The sequence below is a fragment of the Schistocerca americana genome, chromosome 7, assembly GCF_021461395.2.
Source record: "Schistocerca americana isolate TAMUIC-IGC-003095 chromosome 7, iqSchAmer2.1, whole genome shotgun sequence".
NCBI lineage: Eukaryota > Metazoa > Arthropoda > Insecta > Orthoptera > Acrididae > Schistocerca > Schistocerca americana.
In genome coordinates, this window is record NC_060125.1 from 360449155 (window position 1) to 360465090 (window position 15936).

Genomic DNA, 15936 nt, shown 5'->3' on the forward strand with positions numbered 1-15936 from the left:
AATTGCTGGCTTGATGCTCGCTCACTATGATGACACTGAAACAACATTACAACAATACTGAAATATTAAATACAGTCTTCTGAAACAGTTTTTCGAGCGACAGGTAGACAGTCGCTACTTTCGACTGCTATATGGCTGGGCAACTGAAAAGTAAAAAGTTAAGTCCTATCGCATGATTGGCTGGTACAACAAGATGGGCGGATCCAGCAGCCTAATTGGAGAGGTTTTTCCTGCGATTTTCTTCCGTCAGTGCATACACAGCCTGGCAGACTAGTGAAGCATCCTGAAGATGTGGTCGGATGTTAATGTTACTTCGTACACGTACACAATTTCGGCTGGCATGTAAATAAACAGAACGATCACCAGAGAGCATTAGTGCTGTTGCTGTTCGTTCAAAAAATGGTTCAAATGGCTCTGAGCACTATGGGACTTAACACCTCTAGAAGTTAGAACTACTTAAACCTAACTAACCTAAGGACATCACACACATCCATGCCCGAGACAGGATTCGAACATACGACAGTAGCGCTCGCGCGGTTCCAGACTGAAGAGCCTAGAACCGCTCGGCTACAGCGGCCGGCTGCTGTTCGTCTTAAGTATTGTTACTAGACCTGTCACAGTATACAAGGGGCCTGAATAGCGTTTACACGTCGAATGATCACTGTGAAGGACAGGGAGATGCTGCGTACTAGAATGAGGCAGCGTTATCAACAGTCAAGAGATTGTGAAAAGGGCCTCATTGTGGGGCTCCTTCGGCCCGTATGGTCAAGTCGTGCAGTATCCAGATTTGTGAGACATTCGGATGTTGGACTGCATGGGGACGTCAGAGCAGGCTGATGTGTCGTCAAGACGCCGCTCCAACAAGTCTGGACATCACAAGGGAGGATCGCCGTAATGTGAACCAATCACATCGTAACCTCTCCACATCTGTGACCGCCATTCGAGAAGAAGTAATGGACCCCCTGCAACATTCTGGGCTATCACGAACAGCTGGTTGTAGTATAGAGAACCCGGACTATGAGGTCATTGTCCCACGCGTAGACTGCTGTTAACAACACAAAACACACTGCTGTGTTTGGAGAGATGCCATGACTGGGAAGTGTGGAATGTGGGCCCATGGGGTTCACGGTGTTCGGAAATAAACAATAGGTGTGCACAACCCAGAATAACCATGTTTGCGAGTACAGTGGCGACCTGAGGAAAGGTCGCAGTTTTCCAACGGTTTAGAGACCCTGTGCAGGGTCACTGCTGGCGTCATGGTTTGGGGAGTCGTCGGGCATGACTTTGTGACACGGCTTGTAGTGGTTGAGCGAACTGTGATGGCACAGCGGTACGTCACAAACATCCTGCGTTCTCAAGTCTCAGGCGACAATATCGTGGTGCCATTTTTCAACAGGGCAATGCTCCTTCATACATGGCATGTTTCTCTATCAAATGACACGGTAATGTTGAGATACTCTCGTGACCAGAAAGATTCTCAGATGTATCCTCGATAGAACATATGTGGGAACAGCTCCGGTATCAGCTCTGTCGCGATACAAAAATCTAGGATATCGAGGACCAGTTACAACGTTTGTGACGCAGCTTGCTTCAGGAGAGGATACAATAGCTTTATGACATTAATCGCATCCAGGCCAGAGGGGGTGCAACGTCTTAGCGATAAGTAGGTTCATACTGCCTAGATGGCTCAAATTTGACTCTATTAGTAAACAATGAAATAACATCACATTTGTTTTCCTTCCGCGAAGTTTCATTTAATTTCCTCCTGCCCTTCTGGGCGTTTCACTTTTTTTCTCAAAATGTATATGTAAATGATTTAGTGGGTAATATCGGAAGCTCCATGAGTATGTTGGCAGATGATGTGGTTGCCTTTAACAAGGTAGCAACGTCAGCAGCCTGTATCGAAAGATAGGTGGATCTGCATAGGGTTGATGAATGGTGCAAGGGTTGGGAGTTGAACCTCAACCTAAAGAAATGTAGCATAACGAGCATATGTAGGAGAAGAAATTCACTAGGGTATCGTCGCAGTATTGATGACAAACTGATAGAAACAGTGACTCTAGTAAAATATCTAGGAGTAACCATCTGGAACGATCTTCCGTTGAATGACCACGTAAAACAAACAGTTGGATAAGGAGATGCCATACTTAGAGTGATAGGAATTGATTCACGAAAGAGGAGGCTAACAAAACAATTGTTCGACGGATTCTTGAGTGTTAGTTATGAGTCTGACACACTTACCGAGTTGGATTAATAGAAGTGGTAGAGGAGATCCAAGGAAGAGCGACGAGTCTCGTCATGGGATCGTTTAGTCGGTGAGCGAGCATTGTGGAGATGTTCAACAAACCCCAATGGCAGACGATGCAAGAGAGGCACAGTGCTATTTTACCTCCAGAATATTTTACCCAAGAGGACGCCATCATCATTTAAGCATACAGTAAAGCTGCATGTCCTCGAGAAAAATTACGGCTGTAGTTTCCCCTTGCTTTCAGCCGTTCGCAGTACCAGCACCGTGAAAATTCGAAAAACTAGACCTAATACGGGGATTTATCGAGAATCACGCGCCATTCACGAATGGAACAGACGTGGGGGCGTGGGGGGGGGGGGGTGGGGGTGGAGGGGGGGGGGGGTGAAATAGTGGTACCAGAAGTACCGCCACCCACCATCAGGTGACTTGTGGAATGTAGATGTAGCTGAAAAGCAGTGCGTGGTAGGGAACACTTACCGTATTCTATCGAGCCCGTTCCGTTGTAGCTGAAGTAATAGAAGTGAACTGGTATGTTGCTGGAGTTCGCCACGGCCCTAGCGAAGGAGTCCGCTGGTTGTATGAAGTACACGTCAGAAAACAGCTGCAAATAAAAAGTTACTTTGTAGAAAAATTTGGAGATGCTATTCAAGCGCATCAAAACATACAGAGCAGTACTTCAAAGAACTAATTATTTCCCCCTGCAAGCATATACAATGTTTGACATTTGAACCGTCGTGCAACAAAACTATTGGGAGAACACAACTTAGACTCAGTGCTTAAGCCACCGGATTTCCATTAGGGAGGAGAAGGGGCTCAAATCTCAATCCTATCTTCCATATTTAGATTTTCTGTCGTTTCTCAAAATGGCTCAAGATAATGCTGGCACGGTTAATCTGAAAAGGACACGACCGATTTATTTTCCGATCTTTGGGGGATTCTTGATTATTTTCGCCTTTAACGACACTACTGTCGACGGATTGTATCTTCATACCATCCGAGGAAGGGGTTAAGGCAGTGGCAGATGGATACTCTGCTGACCTCCCAGAATCACACTCACTGGAAAAGAGATGCACAACTTACATTTACCTAAAAGTGAGCTAAGTAAAAGAAATAAGAGTTTTTTCCACGTATAAAACACAGCGTAACTCTGTTAGAACTAGAAATTTGCTTCTAGTGTTTGTACTGTGTTCGCCTTCCCTACCATAGATCTCACATTCTCGTTCCATTTCATACAGTTTTGCAACTTTACGCCCACATATTTAAAAGAATTGACTGTGTCAAGCAGGACACTATTAACAGTGTATCCTATCAGTACAGGTTTGTTTTTCATACTCTCCCACAATAACTTCATTTTTCTATATTTAGAGCTAGCTGCCATACACCACACCAACTAGAAATTTTGTCTAAGCCATCTTGTAACCTCCTACAGTCACTCAACTTCAACACCTTACCGGACACAACAGCATCATCAGCAAACAACTGCAGATTGCTGCCCATCCTGTCCACCAAATCATTTATGTATATAGACAACAACAGCGGTCCTATCACACTTCCCATAACATCCACGATATATATATATATATATATATATATATATATATATATATATATATATTACGAGTGGAATATGAACATGTGGATAATATTCATTCAATTATGTAATTATTTCTTAAAAAGATGATAATTATGTAAAACAGAGACAATATTTGTCTCACATTCTTTGTTAATCTACGTCATTCTTTTCTTTTGTTTTGTACCCTTTTGTCGTCTTCTTCTGATGTACATCGCCGACGCAAGATGCGAATCGATTTGAGGTCTGTTAAATGAAAAACATTTAATGTAAAATTATTGTACTTTTATGTTCATTTGCTGGTAAAAACAAATAGAGCCAAGTGCGTTAAAACTATTTATGATTAATTATTGAAAATTCACATCATGTTTTAATTATAATTTTGTATTAATTGCTTTATCATAGCTGCAAGAAACGCAGCCATTCTTAGTTGAGATTATATAGCAACTTCGTCTGTACTTCTAGTTGAAAATAACATGGGTTTGTGTTAAACTAATTTTCAAAACAATTTAATAATTTTTTATTGGTGGCATCAATTTAGATGATTAAATAGTTATTGGGAAAAGGAAAATCTTAATTAAAAAAGAAATCCTCTATCTCTTTTGGCCGCCATCTTAACTTTTATTACAGCGGCAAATTTAAATTACTTGGAACTGCAAACAATATTCCGATGTGAGAAATAAATGTGTACCGGTGGTATTGAACTCTATTTATAAAAGAACAAATTAATCGAATCAGACTGCATTTTCTAAGAACAGTGCTGATGGTATTTATTGTTGAACAAGATTTCATTGCTGATGTATGTGGCCAAAATTAAGCTACGCACGAATCACGGGGAAAAATATTTCTGGTAGCATACGTCAGTGTTATGTGCGGGTGGTATTCTGTGGTTCCCTTTCATGATCAATTTGCTAAGAATAATTAAATCCATCGAAGACAAAAAAATTATAAAAGCTCTGATGTACTATCTGTAATTGTAGTGATATGAACACAGCTTACAGTCAACATTATTACACTGTGTCAGGTGGAATTCATGTGTAATTTGAACAAAATAATTATCCCGGAGAAGTTATAGTTTGAATAATGCATTATACATGTGTATAATATTGTCAGTATCATTTACAAAATCAAATCAATGCAACTGGTAAAAAAAAAAAAAACCAGAGTGAATTCAAACCGCAAAATACCATAGAGTATCGAATCATCTATATTCATTGCACTTGTCGATGTTGATGATACACAAAAACCGCCACATTCCCTGGGTACTCCTGACGATACCCTTCTCTCTGATGAAGACTCGCCCTCACGGACGACATACTGGGTTCTATTAGTTAAGAAGTTTTCGTACCACTCTTATGTCTGTGAACTTCCATAAATTTCGTTAACAGCCTGCAAAAGGTCACCGTGTCAAATGCTTTCCGCAAATCTGCCTGTTGCCCTTCATCTGCAGTTCGCAGTGTTCAAATGGCTCTGAGCACTATGGGACTTAACATCTGAGGTCATCAGTCCCCTAGACCTAGAACTACTTAAATCTAACTGACCTAAGGACATCACACACATCCGTGCCCGAGGCAGGATTCGAATCTGCGACCGTAGCAGCAGCGCGGTTCCGGACTGAAGCGCCTAGAACCGCTAGGTCACAGCAGCCGGCTGTTCGCAGTGTATAATGTGAGAAAAGGCCAAGCTGAATTTCGCTCGAGCGATGCTTACTAAAACCATGCTGATTCCTGGACATAAGCTTCTCAGTCTCAAGAAAGTTTATTATATTCGAACTGAGTATATGTTCAATGATTCCGCAGCAAACTGCAGTTAGGGATATTGGCCTGTAATTTTGCAGGTCCGTTCTTTTATCCTTATTGCATAGTTATTGGAATTAACTGCGCTTTTTTCGAGTCGCTTGGGACTTTGTGCCGGGCGAGAGATTCACGATAAAAGAAAGCTAGGCAAGGGGCCAATGCCGTAGAGAATTCTTTTTAAAACCTAATTGGGGTTCTATGGGGAGCTGATGATTTATTTTCTTTCAAATATTTCAGTTGTTTCTCTACGCCAGGGATGCTTATTACAACGACGTCCATACGGGAGTCTGTCCGATGGTCAAATGACAGTATGTTTGTACCATTCTCGTGTGTGAACAACTTCTTGAACGTTTAATTTAAAGCTTAGGCTTCCGTTTTGCTCTCCTCAACTAGCACACCAGACTTACATCAACAACAGCTTGCATATCCTCTGTAGAGAAGCCCTCGTCCCCAAAGTAGAATTGCTCCAGCTGTTCCGCTGCTCGGGTCCGCTGCTCCTCCGTGGGCAGCGGCAGCTGCGAGCCGATCAGCGCCGTGAAGTTCTCCTTCATGTCGGCGACACCCTCTTCTGTTAGGATACTGGACACTGGAATATACAAATAACTCTCCAGCATAAGGCAGCTTTTGCTTTAATTATTTCATTACATGTTCGCGAAAAGGTATGTTTAGTAGCTTGTACAATGGTCTGTGGTGGACAGATTCTAGCCCCTGAGAGTGATTGCTACAACACAGGTTTACGTTATAAACGTTAGATTAACACTTAAGCCTGGTGGTTCTTTGCGAAGCTTTTGAAGATCATATACGTATTGGCATCTGATTTTTTCCAGTTTACCTCTTTTCTTCCCTTGTTTAATCTTAGAACGATACACAAAGATTCAGAAAAAAATGAACACCTTCAACGACCATAAACAGGACGTTCATATTCACAGGACGTGTACATTAGCATGTTCTGCAGGAATTCAATCATCGACACTTATAAGGCGCGAATGGCGTCCTGTGGTGTAGCTATCCATGCTGCATTCACCTGGTTCCAAAACTCATCTGTGGAGGTTGGCACTGGGTCACAGCGTTGCACCTGTCGTTTCACAGCAGTCCGCACATTTTCGATTGCCTACAAGTCTGGTGATCTGGCGGACATTGGCAACATTCTGACATCCTGTGACACCAAGAAGGCACGTGTTCGTGCAGCAACATGTGCTTGTGCATTGTCGTACTGAGAAATGGCATCTGGAGTGTTTTACAGAAAGGATGTGGATAGGGGTCTGAGGATGTCATTCACATTGGTCACACTGGTGACAGTGCCCTGGGCACACACCAACTCTGATTTGTGGTTACACCCAATAGCACCCCATACCATAAGGCTTTGAGTTGGTGCTGTACGTCTTGTGCGAATGCAGTCACAGTGATGCCGCTCCCCCTGTCTGCGGCGAACCAAAATGCGGCCATCATTTTCAAACAAGGGTTCCTAGGCTCGTCCGAAAACACTGTCTGATGCCATTCCTGTCCCCAGCGATGTCTTCTATACACCATTGCCGTCTAGCATGTTTCTGCACGTTTATCAAAGGCAGGCGGAGAAGTGGACGACGCACACGTAACCCATGCCGTAATAAACGGTGACGGACTGTCACCCGTGATAGTGTTCAATGTGTTCACAATTCCACTCTTGCGCCAGATCAGAGGAGGACGTAGATCTGCCCAGTAATGCCATTCGAATTAGGTGTCGATCTTCTCAGGGCTGGTCTGGGTGTTGCGACCTGAACCATCTCGTCGTGTTATACGACATTACGTGAATCATTCTGCATACAGCCGTTGCACTGCCGAAACTCTTTGTCCCACACGAGTAGTAATTTCCCGGTTGGATGTAACGCATTCTCTCATGCCAATAATGCGCCGTCTTTCAAACTCCGTGACTTAACCGTCCGTTTCGCGCATACGTCTGCGAGCCATCGTGCACTTCTGCTCAAGACTCAGTGGTCCATTACCCTCGGTTTATAGCGACAACGAGAGCCACAGGCGCATTTTACAGGAAGGTGGTGTTGCGTCGTAGTGTCGATGTTGGCCTTGAAGCCACGGGCCGACATGGTTCAAATGCTAATCATTTCTGCACAACATACTAATGTACATATCCTGTGAATATGAACGTCCCATCTCTAGTCGTTCAAGCTTTCTGTTTTTTTTTTCTGAACATGAGTGTCCATCAGAGCTGAAGTGATCAGCCTTAAAAGGAGGTTTACTATCTTTTAGTTAAAAAAATCGATACTTTTAAAATGCATTTTTGGATCCATAAAAGTGTTTAGAATCCACCCCTGAAACCGTTTTTCTGAATACAGAACGGAAATGTTTGTTATTCGCGGTTGAACAAAAAAATGCGCCTGCCAGAAATCGGCCTTTTTCACGCACCAGTTTTTTTCTTTCGGAGGACGAGTTATTGTACCGGTGCTTGGGAGGAAACATACAAGATTCCAAGCATTTGCATTCTGGTGCGAAGACTGTGCAGATTGCGACTTTCCTGGCAGTGAGCAGCTTCAACGAAAGGGACTATGGACGTCACCCTGGGGCTCTATTCGATGCAGTTCGCCAAGCGTTCGGACGACCACCGGATTCAAGAGGCCGAAAACCGCTTCTCACTCGCCGTACGAGCGACTGTGGAGCAGCGCAGGGTGGTCCAGATCGAGCAGAACGCCCTCTGTGAGGAAGAGGAACGACTAGTTTATGGACCCGGAATAGCAGATTGAACGTAAGTTGCATAATTCTGCATTTACATGTAGTCAAAACTTCAACGCGTTTTTCTCTAAATGACTTTTTTTCCCGCGCGGTATCGTAACTTCAAATCTACTGAACCGATTGGCATGATTCTTTGTTTCCGGCGAAGCTAACTAAATTGTCTAGGAGTTGTACCACTTTTATTCCGATCCATCAACTATAAGTAATTTTACTTGGCCGTCGAAGTCGAAAAATCGATGGAAGAAACCATATTTTTTTCAAATGGCCTCCATTTTGTTTCCTATGGTCCACATAACTTAAGCGAGGTACAACTCCTAAACAATCTTATATACCTCGCTAACGTCAACTCAATTTTGATTTCAGACGAGCGGCTAACCTGTGACATACTTCGCGTGAAGGTCTACATCGAAAATTTTGTTTCGTTCCGACGGCACTTCCGCCTTTGCTCTTCGACATTTCTGGTCGAAGAAATTCCAGTGTGAAGAGGAAATATCAATAAACATTTTGACTAAATTTGACATTCATATCTATAATACACCCGGAGAAAAAAAACTCTCAAAGAAAATGTTTTTTTCGGGTCAAGGATAGTAAAACTCCCCTTAAGAAAGAGAATAAAGGCAAGCCGCGAAATTGTCCTACAAAGGTTGTTAATGACTTTGGTAATTTACGAGCGCCATTATAAATTTTGGACACTAATGCAATTTCAACGTGCTGCGACCAATATTCTCGAAACTAAATCAATTAAAGAGTACGTTTTTTCAGTAGTGTGCAATGACCATACTTACTCGAAAATCGAATACTTGAGGCAAAACGTGGCGAAACACACAGAACTCGTACTCAGAATACCGGGGCGTTGAAAAGAAACCCTCCGTCACACTGTACTTTGCAGATCTCTATGCAGATCGTAAGTATTACAAAAAATACAGCTGAGTCATATATGACCCAAGCTGAGTAAGTAAAGGCAGGGAATTCGCAGATCTTTTTACTTACAGAAGGGTATGATGATCCCTTCTCCAGATGTGACGCCCAGAATTATGGGCACCTGGTTGTAGCTGCCTGCCTTGAGAACGTCCGCTGGATGCTCAACGATCACCGCAGAGTCCGACGGTGGCTCCACGACGGGCAGGAACGCCAGCGGCAGTGGACAGCGCTTCTCCTGTACGAGGGTCGCCATGTTAGTAAAACCAAAGATATTACCAACTTGTTGGTCTAAATAAGAACGGTTCGGCATAACTGTATAGAACGTATCACCTGAGCCAGAAAACTATCCAAAGCAATGTAAAAGCAAACACTTGATCTAGAACACCATGTTACTACAAGAAACTAGTCTACAATAGTAACAGCGTCTCTTTTCATAATGGCCAGTATTATTGTTTAGTATTTACATGACTTTCTAGACATGCTTCACAGGAATTTCCTGATTATGTCAAGAGTTGTTTAGCAGTCTTAAGTCGAAGTAATTATATGAAGTGTGCCGCAGGTTTCTAAATTGGTTCCTTCGTTGTTTCTAACATAATTTAACGATCATCCTTTACTATTGTCAAAACTTGCAAATTTAATACTTTTTTCAGCCTATACAAGTACAAGACTTTGAAACTTAAAGCATAAGACACGTCAGAAAGGGAAACAGTTCGATTAAACAACATCAGAAAAATATCATAAAACTTTATAATGTGTCGAAAGTATACAAGATAGCGTGAGTGGATGTATTAATATAAAGGATGGCAGCTATAAAGGCCACAAGAAATAGGAAAGCAACTGGAACAGATGGATTTAATGCAGACTTAATTACATATGGAGAAATGCTGCTTCATTTTAAACTGCTACATACACTCCTGGAAATTGAAATAAGAACACCGTGAATTCATTGTCCCAGGAAGGGGAAACTTTATTGACACATTCCTGGGGTCAGATACATCACATGATCACACTGACAGAACCACAGGCACATAGACACAGGCAACAGAGCATGCACAATGTCGGCACTAGTACAGTGTATATCCACCTTTCGCAGCAATGCAGGCTGCTATTCTCCCATGGAGACGATCGTAGAGATGCTGGATGTAGTCCTGTGGAACGGCTTGCCATGCCATTTCCACCTGGCGCCTCAGTTGGACCAGCGTTCGTGCTGGACGTGCAGACCGCGTGAGACGACGCTTCATCCAGTCCCAAACATGCTCAGTGGGGGACAGATCCGGAGATCTTGCTGGCCAGGGTAGTTGACTTACACCTTCTAGAGCACGTTGGGTGGCACGGGATACATGCGGACGTGCATTGTCCTGTTGGAACAGCAAGTTCCCTAGAACGATGGGTTCGATGACGGTTTGGATGTACCGTGCACTATTCAGTGTCCCCTCGACGATCACCAGTGGTGTACGGCCAGTGTAGGAGATCGCTCCCCACACCATAATGCCGGGTGTTGCCCCTGTGTGCCTAGGTCGTATTCAGTCCTGATTGTGGCGCTCACCTGCACGACGCCAAACACGCATACGACCATCATTGGCACCAAGGCAGAAGCGACTCTCATCGCTGAAGACGACACGTCTCCATTCGTCCCTCCATTCACGCCTGTCGCGACACCACTGGAGGCGGGCTGCACGATGTTGGGGCATGAGCGGAAGACGGCCTAACGGTGTGCGGGACCGTAGCCCAGCTTCATGGAGACGGTTGCGAATGGTCCTCGCCGATACCCCAGGAGCAACAGTGTCCCTAATTTGCTGGGAAGTGGCGGCGCGGTCCCCTACGGCACTGCGTAGGATCCTACGGTCTTGGCGTGCATCCGTGCGTCGCTGCGGTCCGGTCCCAGGTCGACGGGCACGTGCACCTTCCGCCGACCACTGGCGACAACATCGATGTACTGTGGAGACCTCACGCCCCACGCGTTGAGCAATTCGGCGGTACGTCCATCCGGCCTCCCGCATGCCCACTATACGCCCTCGCTCAAAGTCCGTCAACTGCACATACGGTTCACGTCCACGCTGTCGCGGCATGCTACCAGTGTGAAAGACTGCGATGGAGCTCCGTATGCCACGGCAAACTGGCTGACACTGACGGCGGCGGTGCACAAATGCTGCGCAGCTAGCGCCATTCGACGGCCAACACCGCGGTTCCTGGTGTGTCCGCTGTGCCGTGCGTGTGATCATTGCTTGTACAGCCCTCTCGCAGTGTCCGGAGCAAGTATGGTGGGTCTGACACACCGGTGTCAATGTGTTCTTTTTTCCATTTCCAGGAGTGTATTTTGATAACTGTTGGAAGCAGAAGAATATCCCTCAAAGCCGGAGAAACGGTAAAGTAAAAGCAACAGTACAAGTAAGGCAAAAGAAGCAACATTTTGCTGTAACTAAGAGTAATAAAAGTTGTTGATACAAATTATAAACTATAATCCGGAATTATAAGCAGCAGATTTCAAAGCATTCTTGCTAAACGTACGGGTTTTTGGAAAAGACATGCTATTTTAATTTTACAAGTTACTGAAAACAACAAGAGTTTAACCAAGGAACACAGTAAATATTTTTAGATACCGACAAAACCTTCGGTAATGTTTTAAGAATAAGTCTCGAACGTACGTAAGTGGGAAGGATACTACAGAAATCTGATATCAGCGTGTCCGAAAATTTATCATTGTTTGGGATCTAGTTGGAAACTCTCAAACCTTGCCCAACAAACAAGGAAATTATACACCAGTATTAAAAATACTTCTAAACACTAACTACTCTACACTCATTTCAAGGAAAGAGAGTGTTTTACAGGCAGCTGTTGATTAACTGAATTAAAGATGTTACGAATATAAAACTACAAATTTCACTGGAGAAAACCAAAACCATGGTTTTTATAGGAAAGCACCCAGCATGGACTAAATTTTATAGTTAATATTAAAATACACTACTGGCCATTAAAATTGCTACACCAGGAAGATGACGTGCTACCGACAGGAAGAAGATGCTGTGATATGCAAATGATTAGCTTTTCAGAGCATTCACACAAGGCTGGCGCCGGTGGCAACACCTACAACGTGCTGACATGAGGAAAGTTTCCAACCGATTTCTCATACACAGACAGCAGTTGACCGGCGTTGCCTGGTGAAACGTTGTTGTGGTGCCTCGTGTAGGGAGCCTATCGCGATTGCAGTTTATCGTATCGCGGCATTGGATGCTCGCGTTGGTCGAGATCCAATGACTGTTAGCAGAATATGGAATCAGTGGGTTCAGGAGGGTAATACAGAACGCCGTGCTGAATCCCAATAGCCTCGTATCACTAGCAGTCGAGATGACAGGCATCTTATCCGCATGGCTGTAATGGATCGTGCAGCAACGTCTCGACCCCTGAGTCAACAGATTGGGACTTTTGCAAGACAACAACCATCTGCACGAACAGTTCAACGACGTTTGGAGCAGCATGGACTATCAGCTCGGAGACCATGGTTGCGGTTACCCTTGACGCTGGATCACAGACAGGAGCGCCTGCGATGGTGTACTCAACGACGAACCTGGGTGTACGAATGGCAGAACGTCATTTTTTCGGATGAATCCAGGTTGTGTTTACAGCGTCATGATGGTCGCATCCTTGTTTGGCGACATCGCGGTGAAGGCACATTGGAAGTGTGTATTCGTCATCGCCATAGTGGCGTACCACTCGGCGTGATGGTATGGGGTGCCATTGGTTAGATGTCTCGGTCACCTTTTGTTCGCATTGACGGCACTTTGAACAGTGGATGTTACATTTCAGATGTGTTACGACCCGTGGCTTTACCCTTCATTCGATCCCTGAAAAACCCTACATTTCAGCAGGAATATGCACGACCGCATGTTGCAGGTCCTTGTACGGGCCTTTCCGGATACAGAAAATGTTCGACTGCTGCCCTGGCCAGTACGTTCTCCAGGTCTCTCACCAACGGAAAACGTCTGGTCAGAGGTGGACGAGCAACTGGCTCGTCACAATATGCCATTCACTACTCTTGATGAACTGTGGTATCGTGTTGAAGCTGAATAGGCAGCTGCACCTCTACACGCCATTCAAGCTCTGTTTGACTCAACGCCCAGGCGTATCAAGGCTGTTATTACGGCCAGAGGTGGTTGTTCTGGGTACTGATTTCTCAGGATCTATGCACCCAAATTGCGTGAAAATGTAATCACATGTCAGTTCTAGTATAACATATTTGTCCAATCAATACCCGTTTATCATCTGCATTTCTTCTTGGTGTAGCAATTTTAATGGCCAGTGGTGTACATGCTGAAGTAGAGGCGTCTGTTGGGGAGTTCAGTGAATCATTACATTAAAACTCTGTACACCTAATATTGCTAAGCTACAGTCACTATTTTTTTTGCCAGCATGACACATTTCTGTGTCCATGATGATACTCTTTGGAGCATACCACATTATAATGCGTTTATGCTTGAAACTGATGGTTCGGCCGTAATTTGCTAATTTAAGTGATGCTCATGTTTTGCGCTAGGAAATGGTTCACTTACGAAGTCCGTGAGTGCGAGAGAATCATCTCTGATGAGGTCTGAGTAGTTGGCGGCGCGAAGGAAGGCAGCCAGGCGCGCGTCGTTGTCGTCAGTGTGGTTATCGCCTTGCGTCTGGAAGCCGAGCGCCTCCGCCATCCGATACGCCCTCTCGCGTGGTATGTCCGTCAGCCCCCATGGGGTCGTCGCTACCCCACTCTCCATGATCACCCCACTGAAGAGACCTGCAGAGAAATTTCACCACAATGAAACAGTAACGAATGAATGTAATACACTACTGCGCAGTACTGTTTTATTGAACATTCGTAAAATGTTAAATTTTATGTCAGGCTATTATTTCAGGATAGATACGAAACTTTTGGGAACAGCTATACTCGAGATCGGACAATTTCGGAAAATTAGATTAAATTTTGTCTCCTATACTTAAAAGTAGAGACATGTGGGCCTTACGGCAAGTACTCATCCCAGAATTCGCCAGAAGTTATTTAGGAAATCGTCAATGGCTAAAATCAAACTCACCAGACAAGTAATGATCTGCACTACGTCTGCATACTGCGTACGAGTACATTCATGGTGTCCACACTTTTAAACTGTATTGTATTAGTTGTTGCCAATTTCCTTTTAATGTCAATGAATACGTTTCTTATTTCATAGAAATGACTGTTTTGATTTCCTTAATGATGTACTGTAATCTTGTTAAACAGGAGGCGTTCAAGAGAATATTGCCACATCCTAACAGACACCACACTCCTGCTCATTTTTGTTATACTCTGCGTCTGTAGTGCATTAAGCGGCCAGTTAGTTTACCGTCGAATACGATGTCTGATAATGAGAATACTATCCTTTGTCTTGGTATGTAATATGGTATTTAGATGGGAGTATATATAATGCAATAACATGAAGTTGTGGACGCTACACTTCAAGCTAAACCAGCTTCCAGTTTATAAACGCGGATTATAGGAAACGTACTGAATGCAGTAAATACATTATTATATGCAACAAGTAATCCACCAAAAACTTCGATGAGGTGAAAACTGTCATAGAAGCAATAAATCTCTTTACCGACTCATAAGAAAGCATAGCGTATCTAAGCTTTGAACTGAGGGGGGACGGGTGGAGGGCGTATAATGTCTCTTTTGAAATATTCAAGCCGATATATTTTAAGTAAATAATAAAAGGACTCTGAATAATATTATATGGACATAAACGACAACTTAATTATGAAAATGTATTAAATTAGCGTCAAAGAAAGACTAGCGATTGCAATGTAATAAGAAGACATTATTTACATTAGATGAGATCGTAGTGCATAACGTTCTCGAAACTAACATTATTATCTTTGTCATTATATATAAGAGAAAACAATATTTAAAACCACTTCGAGTCAGATCATTTCTTCTGTTGTATATAATGTACGCTTGCTATTGTAAAAGGGTAGCTTTTGTTCTATTTGTTCTCGTACGTAGCGAATAATTCAAGTGTGTGTTCTGTGCTTAGTGTAAATATATTTATAAAACGTGAGTGCATTGTGTTATTTCAAGAACCCATGCAAACAACTCTTCCTGAATTAATAATTGCAAGAAGTTATTTAGCATTTTTTCAGACTCTGCGAAGCGAGCAGGGGTGATCTTTGACTGGCAGCAATTGGCCGCCATTACGCGGCGTATTTAAATTTATTGTTTTGTGTAACATATCACCACAGCCGGAGCAGAAAGAATCATTTCAAGTTATTCAATTAACTAAAGTGCAAAGCTTCAGTAACTTTATTTCGTCAAAAAATGTATTCTTTCAAAGATACGATTTATTCTAGGTCAGTGAACTTGGCCTGCATTACATTTCGCCGAAAGCATTTGAAATAACTTGTAGGGAGCCTGGCGCTCATTTGAAACACAATTTAATATTTATCTTTGGCCACCTACTGTTATATTATCCCTTTCTCGTGTTTCACTTAGTAATAATAATAATAATAATAATTAATAACCACAGAATGGAAGGGATAATATAGGCGGTTGGGAGCGGGATAGCGGGAGATAGAGGGAGAGTAACTCAGGTACGTTTCGCGGTGAATGACGAAATAGTTTCGAGATTTTATGACAAATGCGTCTGGATGCATTTTCTACGGGTGGCCGCAGC

At 43.4% G+C, this 15936-nt stretch overlaps 1 protein-coding gene across 1 annotated transcript in view; it reads right to left on the minus strand.

Moving 5' to 3' along the window:
- LOC124622931 (acetylcholinesterase-like) overlaps positions 1-15936 on the minus strand; it is a 54277-nt gene that overhangs the window by 7993 nt on the left and 30348 nt on the right. Inside the window, exons 5-8 of the mRNA XM_047148721.1 lie at positions 13807-14027; positions 9329-9494; positions 6022-6200; positions 2726-2849 (exon numbers count right to left, since the gene is read on the minus strand). Of these exons, the coding sequence (XP_047004677.1) occupies positions 2726-2849; positions 6022-6200; positions 9329-9494; positions 13807-14027 (690 nt within the window). The remainder of the gene's footprint in view (positions 1-2725; positions 2850-6021; positions 6201-9328; positions 9495-13806; positions 14028-15936) is intronic.